The following is an 8,030-nucleotide window of genomic DNA, read 5'->3' as shown; positions in this document are numbered from 1 at the left end:
TGTGCTGGAGATATTCTTTGTTTCCATTGTTTCACCTCCTCCTCTGTGCTGGATGCTGGTGAAGGTGAGCTTCTTGAAGTCTGTGCCAGTGCCTCAGGGGTTGTGACCTTTGTCTCTCTCTGACATCTTCAGCTCACTCACTGCGGTTGATCTGCAGTTGCCCTGCAGCTGTGACCCCCCTCCCATTTCCCAGCAGCCCCCTCTTCAAAGGCCACCAGAAATGTGACAGCTGGCAGAAGAACTTCTCCTTTCATTAAGAGCGCTCACTGAGCCTGTTGTTGATCGCGGGCAACTGGTGGTGTGTTGACCTCGTGCCACAGAGCATAAAAGAGCTTAAAATTGATTCACACTTAACTTATGTTGGAGTTAACGTTTCATGGGCTAATGACACGATAAATGGACTGATATTTCAAGTTCAGTGCTGGAACAGATGTGGTCCCATGACCTTTGATAATATAAGGGTTTTGTGCGTGATCTGAGAAAATCTTGAAAATGCAAGTTCAGATAGATAGGTAGTTTTAGTTCTATTTCACACATTAAAAATGAAGTGTGTTTTCTGTTCATGGATGATTTTTTCAATTAATTTCAACAAATAGAGCAATTAAGTGAATTTTCATTGTTTTTTTTATTTTATTTATATAATTGTTTTATATTCTGTATTATAAAATCCTAATGTAACTTAAATAAAGTTGTATAATTTAAAACATATTATTGCATTTTATATTTTGTCTCAGGATTTTTGGACCTTACTTTGTACAATATTAATAGATTTTTTTAAATTCAAATTATAACAAAACGTAAAATATATATATATATATATATATATATATATATATACACATACATATATACACATTTATATACTATATATTACATTTTTCTCTTTTTTTGGTTGCAAATGTTTAAGAAAAAGTTTGTTTTTGTTTTCTAATTTTTCTTTGTCATTTAAATCTGGAAATAAAATGTTAGAATTGAAAAAAAAATGTATATATTTTATAATGATCTCAGGATCTATCTGGACACCACTTTATATAATATTAATAAATTCATTATATATATATAATTTATTTTTAGGTTTTATTGGTAGTCCACTGTATGAATAATTTTTGGGTATGTCAGTTTACTTTATTTTGCTATCCTCACTTATATAAATGAACTATAGTGTCCTGCACCCACTAGTAAAAATATGTCAAAAATATCAAAAATGTCTGAATAATTTTTGGTTTGACTATATATATATATATATATATATATATATATATATATATATATATATATATATATATATATATATATATATATATATATATATATATATATATATATATGGACCCCAGACCACAAAGTCGCATGGGTATATTTGTAGCAATAGCCATGGGTATGGGTAGTATGGGTCAAAATTGTCGATTTTTCTTTTATGCCAAAAATCATTAGGATATTAAGTAAAGATCATGTTCCACAAAGATATTTTGTAAATTGTACATTCAAAAATGTATTTTCGTGAGTTGATATGCATTGCTAAGGACTTCATTTGGACAACTTTAAAGGTGATTTTCTTAGTATTTAGATTTTTTTGCACCCTCAGATTCCAGATTTTTAAACAAACCATACATCAATAAAACACTTATGACTGGTTTTGTGCTCCAGGGTCACATATATACATACAATATTTTATATATACTATATAAAACTAGTTTTTCTTTAAGTATGTTCTATGCATGACCAGCTCAAATCCAGCTTCATGGGTCATGGACTTTTAGTGCAAACATTTCCACAAATCACTTTTAAATGTGAAAGGGCACTTTAGTGTCAAGCAATCTCACTGAGGCCAGATTGAGATTAGAACTATTGGTTCTGAGGGCAAAGGTCAGAGAGTGACCGCCGTAACTTACGCATTAGTACGGAATACTGCCAGAGATTCATTTCCACTCCCAAAATTTTTAAGAGAGCTGGGAGAGGGGTAGAGGTCAGATTTATTTAGTTTGATTAAAATGAATTCTTTACTGTGGATTCTTTGTGAGTAACATGCTAAGTGAGTGTTATTTTTAATTTAACCTCACAGATAACAGCTGTAACATGAACTCACATGTGCTTGCCATGGTGGAGCCAAACTACATTATAATCTCATCACATTTTGTGACCTCTGACATGTAAATCTATCTTATGTAATCAGAGAGAGCTGTGCTTAATTACTGTACAGGAAACAGTTTTGATATTCCTCAGATAAATATTATAGATACACACATGCAGTGAAATATATATCACACACTATAACTATCAGGAGAGACCAAACTCCATATTTACACAGAGTTCCAGGAAAAATCTAGAACAGGGATACAAAACAACACATTCAGTGTCATGGTGTTAGTAAAATGACACCTGGAGTAAAACCCTAGTGACGCAGATACTGCTGTTTAGGTCGTGTTCTCATTTGGGAGACTCATTGAGTGACTTGAAAGGAGAAAAAGGTAAGTTCACAGAAAAAATGTACTAAAAACCTCTGATCGGTGACTTTTTTGTGTCCTTTACTCTGCTGCCTGGGTCAGAGTTTATACAACTTTTAATTGATTGAAAGCATGTACAATAGCGCCACCTGCTGGCACAGCACAGCATTATCTATCTATCTATCTATCTATCTATCTATCTATCTATCTATCTATCTATCTATCTATCTATCTATCTATCTATCTATCTAACATCTTAATTAACACGTGAGGATTTAATATTCATAAAAAGGACCAATAACAACCAATATTAAGACGCAGAAGCGAGACTGCACACCATGTTTAATTCATTTAGTATTTCACACTCAGTCTCTGCAGGGTCTTACTTACACTTTCGCTGAACAGAAACAGTTTCTTCTGTGAGAAAACTTTCACTTTCGTTTCTTGGATGTTTGAACTCACAGTCAGCTGACTTTGGCCTGTTTGTATGCAGCAGTGATTACATGCTATGATGCTATCACGCTATTATTACACGTTATATTATTACGTTATCACGTTAAAAAGCAATACAATTAAAATAGACGAATATTTGTCGACCAAAACAATGTATATTAAGTGTTACATTTTTCTTGTTTCGTAAATTGTTTTGTGTTTCATAATCGTTTTATTGTTTACATTTGCTGGTTTCCATAACAACATAACGTAACTTACTCCATACAGTATATATGCTATCTGCGTGTATTTTATTCTTTGAGAAACAACAGTGGATTTTTTTTTTAGTCAAGTATTTATTAATTATATATTTTATTGCATTGTTTATGTGTGTATTGTTTTGTTTATACATGTTTCAATGTGTGCGTGTTTACACAATCACTATGACGTAAGGGCGCGCGCGCGCGTGTGATCCAGACCCAAGTAATGGATGTCAGAGATGTCAGATGTGCTGCTCGTGTTCGTCATGGCGCCTTTGCAGAGCGGATGAGTACAGGGTTTTTCTTGTTTAAACTCTCCCGTATTCTACTCCTCTGACTCCTGTATGCTCCGTTTTTACCCTCGAACCTGAGTCCATTTCGTCTGGATCGGAACCGGCCATGACCGTGGAGCAGAATGTCCTGCAGCAGCACTCTCAGAAGGTAACGCGCGCGCGCACCGCCCGAACACACAGACCCGGTTCGGTCCGGTTCGGCCCAGTTCGGTTCGTCTCGGCTCGGTTCGTTCGGTGTCATAAGGCGGTTTATGGTGGCGCTGAAAGTGCCAGTGGCTCAGTTTGATTGCTGCGGCCTAGTTATAGCATCACATTAGCCGCGCCTCACGTTTTAGTGTTTGTTTTTATTTATTGGTCCATCTTACACATTTATGAGTTTTAAATCAATGAAACCGTTTAGAACAATTAATAACTTTAAATAAAACAACATAAGCCCGTATAACTTACAAAAGCTGCGAAACAGTAGCGTTTGTGCTAACAGAGCTAACCTGCTAAACTTACCCATCAAAACACACTGAAATCTCAGTGAAACTCTCTTAAATCTTATTAAATACCCTGAAGAGTCTCTGTTTGAGTGTTCAGAAGTGTAATGATACCTCTTGTTGGGTTTGTGTTTGGTGTAGCGTGTTTGTTTATGGTCTGACACCCACACAGCTGCTGTAAAATGTGTTTGTAAACATTAGGCATTTCATATTCATTTGTGCCATATATTTGCGTTTTTGTTGATTTTTTGCATCTGTTTTTAAACATTAAACTTTTTCTTGTTGGCTTGTGTTTATGTGGGATTCAACTTCATATGATGGGTGTGTGATATATATATTTGTGCTTTGTTCATAAACATTAGTTTTGTCTTGTTGGATTATTTCCTTTGTAAACATTAGGGCTTTCTTGTTCTTTGATTTTAATTTTTATCTGTTTGGTCTTTTGTTTATTTGTGGCATTTTAGCTTTGTTCCTTTAATATGTAAGGTTTAGATGTTTTAAATAACATGCTTGTAAAGAAACTCTTGATTTTTATGGGTTTTATTCAATCTGTTTATAAATATTAGGCTTTTCTTCTTAGTTTGTGTTACATATTAGCCTAGTGTTTTTGTAGTTTGAAATTGAATCTGTAAAAATTTTTTTCTACAGTTTGCTTAATATGATACATCTTAAGTGCACATTGATGTGTTGTTTTGGCTTTTAATAGTATGAGGATCACTTTAGTTAAATAGGCAGATTATTCATCAAGTTAATATGCAGTAACCGAAGAAGCGATTTTGTGATCTTAATTACACAGGATGAGTTTTCAAACCAGAGTTGCAGCAGGTGGTGGGGAATATAAAACTGTGTATTTCACATAAACTGAAAGTGAACTGGCTGTAAGTTTCAGCAGCTCTTGTTTGGCACAGAGCTTGTGTTGCTTTATCATGTTACTGTTGAGATATGTGTGTTACTTAGTCCAGCGCGTCCATAGTATACCACGGGCAGGGAGGGGTGTGCCACCTTCAGAGTGTTGGGACGTGCGCGCTCCGCACATACCACGTTTCATGTCATATCTTGAACGGAAAGGCATGCAGTGCATTAGAAGGTCAGTGCAGCATCCCTTAGCCACTGGCTGTTAGTTTATGTAATGATGTCAGTAACTCAAAGCTTATTATGAGGCAAGCAGAAGAACATTTGTAAATGATTCGATAGAGCCCGATCTAAAATGGTCAAATGAGTAGAAACAGATCAGTCATACTGCGTTTCGGTCTTGGGAGGAGCGCTGTTCCTCCCTCTTCGGCTTGGCACAGGTTATGTTTGTCTCATGCCATTCCTGATCAGAGCCAGGACTGAGATAAAGGGCCAGTACTCTGTGTTTCCCATCCAGAGGTGTGAGATGATGTTCTGTTTGCAGTGTGTCCTGATGCTCCTGAGTGGTGCTGATCCGTTTGCCACGTTATTTATGCCAAAACCTGCCCACGTAGACAGGAAGAGACAAATAAAAAAAAATTAAAAAAAAGTAAAATGACCAACTGCAGTTCACTTTTCTTAATATGACATTTAATGTGGGGTAAATGAATATCATGTTTAGGGCTGTTTAATTGCATCCAAAATAAAAGTTTGTGTTTACATAATATATTTGTGTGTACTATGCATAATATTTATTTTGCATTTATAAACATACACAAGCTTGTATATATTTAAGGAATATTTACATGTATATATTTATATATAATTTAAATATAAACATTTATTGATATAAATACAAAATAAATATAGACTACACAGTACACACATATATTTATACAAACTTTTATTCTGGATGTGATTAATCGTTAAACAGTTTTGATAACACAAACAACATACTAATATTTTCATGTTATGGTTCTTAACTGATATAAGCTTGATATTAGTATTCTATTAAATTTTGTCTAATTCAAAAATAAGACCAAAAACTAAACCAATCAGTATTAAGTGCTGCACGTGAATTTAGGCGTCACAACAAACAATATAAAATTGGATAATCATTTAGAGATTTGTTAAAGATTACATTTAACAGCGTTATTAAATTATTAGTGTTATTAAAGATTAACTTTAAGTGAGCGTTAGATGACTGCAAAGCTAATCTCAATGTAAAAATAGGGGAAATAAGCACACAAAAAATAAATAAATGGTATCAATCGATATGAAGTAGTATACAGTATACTGAATCGTAACAAAGCACTGTTTGCCAGAGGAGAACTGGCCCCCCGACTAAGCCTGGTTTCTCCCAAGGTTTTTTTCTCCATTTTAACACCTATTTTCCACCTGTTTGCCACCTGATGTCACCTGTTGGAGTTTGGGTTCCTTGCTTGCTTAGTTGGGGACACTTGACATTTGACTTGACATTTGATATTCAACAGTGCTTTGATCTGCCTGCATTGACACTATTCTTTAAGAGCTGCTGTGCAGCCAAAATAATGTACTAGTTATCAATGTAAAGCTGCTTTGACATAATCTACATTGTAAAAAGCGCTATATAAATAAAGGTGACTTGACTTGACTAGAGAGGATGTATAGTCATATGAGCACAGGAAAGATTAATTTTGATTCACTTAACAGTTGTTAAATTTTATAAACACATACATATACATGTATATATAAAAAAAAAAATAGAATATGTATATTTTTAAAATATAAAAAAAATACATAAAAATCAATAAGTATTCACATATAATTTAAATTATATATATATATATATATAAATATATACATGTAAATATTTCTTAAATATAATATGCATGTGTATGTAAATACAAAATAAATATGCAAAGTACACACATATACTACATAAACACAAACTTTTATTTTGAATGCAATTAATCGTTATTAATCATTTTCTTTCTCAGCTGTTTATGTTCACTTAAGACATAACCGACTGTTTTCATGAATACTCACGAAGACAGGCATTTTGACATAATTTTGTGTTTGGCCATATAAGCTGCGGAAGAGAACTGAATTTGGGATCATGTGCTGTCCGAGACGCGGCTTTGTGTGCGTGCGAGTACCACATTGAGTTCTTTTCCGTGGCTTATTGTGTTTAGAATTTACGCAACTTTTTGAAGTATTAAAATCATTCATTTATCGCAAGCCATTGTGTATATATGTACATTTGCAATATTTCAACATATTGTGCAGCCCTAGTTGCCAGTTTCTGTTTAAAAATGTGTTTTCTCTTGTGTTTTCCTCACAGCACCAGCAGACATTACTGAACCAGCTGAGGGAAGTTACTGGAACTACAGATGTTCAGCTGTTACAGCAAGCACTGCAGGTGAACTATCAGTTTCTCTGTAAACAGTATAGTATGACTCATTTGCTTTATTTGCAGCTGATTTGATAGATGGACTTTAAATATTATTTGCTCAAAGACGAGTTAGTTTCTTAGTGCATGTAATGAAAGGTGTTTGTGTTCAGGTCAGTAACGGTGACCTAGCCGAGGCGGTTGCCTTTCTCACCGAGAAGAACGCCAAGGTCCCACAGCAAGATGAAGCCACCTATTACCAGACGGCCCAAATCACCAATGATAGATACATCAGTGTGGGCAGCCAGGCTGACACAAGTACGTATTTAAATCTCAGAACAATGATTGGCCGAAATCCAGGGAAAGATTACGCTGCTCTGTGATGAAGCACAATGAAATGCCATGACGCAAAGGAAAGCTGAGTGAAGAACCAGCTTTAAATGCTCTGTATCCGACAGCTAGCAAAACTGATTTCTAAGCAGTTCTCAAAAATACAATTTCTTTTAGATTTCAATTTGTGTTTTGATGCCTGAACTTGATAAGTGGATTGATTCATTAAATTCTAAACTGCAGTGAATTAGCACTGCTGTGTCAAACCAGAAAATTAATATTTTTGCCACACATGCTGAAATTCCTCTTTAGGAAAGAGATACTGAAATGAGACATCATGTAACTCATAACAGTGGGAGTTCTGGCAGCTCTTTTATAAATGCATGCACATCATCTCAGAGAGCCAGACCTTTAAAGATCCAGCCTGCTGATCCTCCCAGCTTGTTTTAAATGATGATGACACAAACTCCAGTCCTACTGCTGAGAAAATGCTGACAGAGGGAATGTTAGTTTGGCATGCCGCCTCA

General features: G+C 34.8%; 1 protein-coding gene across 2 annotated transcripts in view; it reads left to right on the top strand.

Annotated features, from left to right (window-relative positions):
• The first annotated feature begins 3,337 nt into the window (after positions 1 to 3,337).
• Positions 3,338 to 8,030, top strand: part of usp25 (ubiquitin specific peptidase 25) — a 29,198-nt gene continuing 24,505 nt past the window's right edge. The window contains exons 1-3 of one of the 2 annotated variants that reach the window (XM_048180907.1): positions 3,338 to 3,577; positions 7,126 to 7,203; positions 7,347 to 7,491. In XM_048180907.1, coding sequence (XP_048036864.1) covers positions 3,536 to 3,577; positions 7,126 to 7,203; positions 7,347 to 7,491 — 265 coding nt within the window. In that variant the 5' untranslated portion in view covers positions 3,338 to 3,535. The remainder of the gene's footprint in view (positions 3,578 to 7,125; positions 7,204 to 7,346; positions 7,492 to 8,030) is intronic. The other variant, XM_048180908.1, reaches the window with a different exon arrangement.

The sequence above is a fragment of the Megalobrama amblycephala genome, linkage group LG2 (assembly GCF_018812025.1).
Source record: "Megalobrama amblycephala isolate DHTTF-2021 linkage group LG2, ASM1881202v1, whole genome shotgun sequence".
NCBI classification, from domain to species: domain Eukaryota; kingdom Metazoa; phylum Chordata; class Actinopteri; order Cypriniformes; family Xenocyprididae; genus Megalobrama; species Megalobrama amblycephala.
The sequence above is the reverse complement of the archived record's forward strand: the minus strand, read 5'-3'. Positions and strand labels throughout refer to the sequence as shown.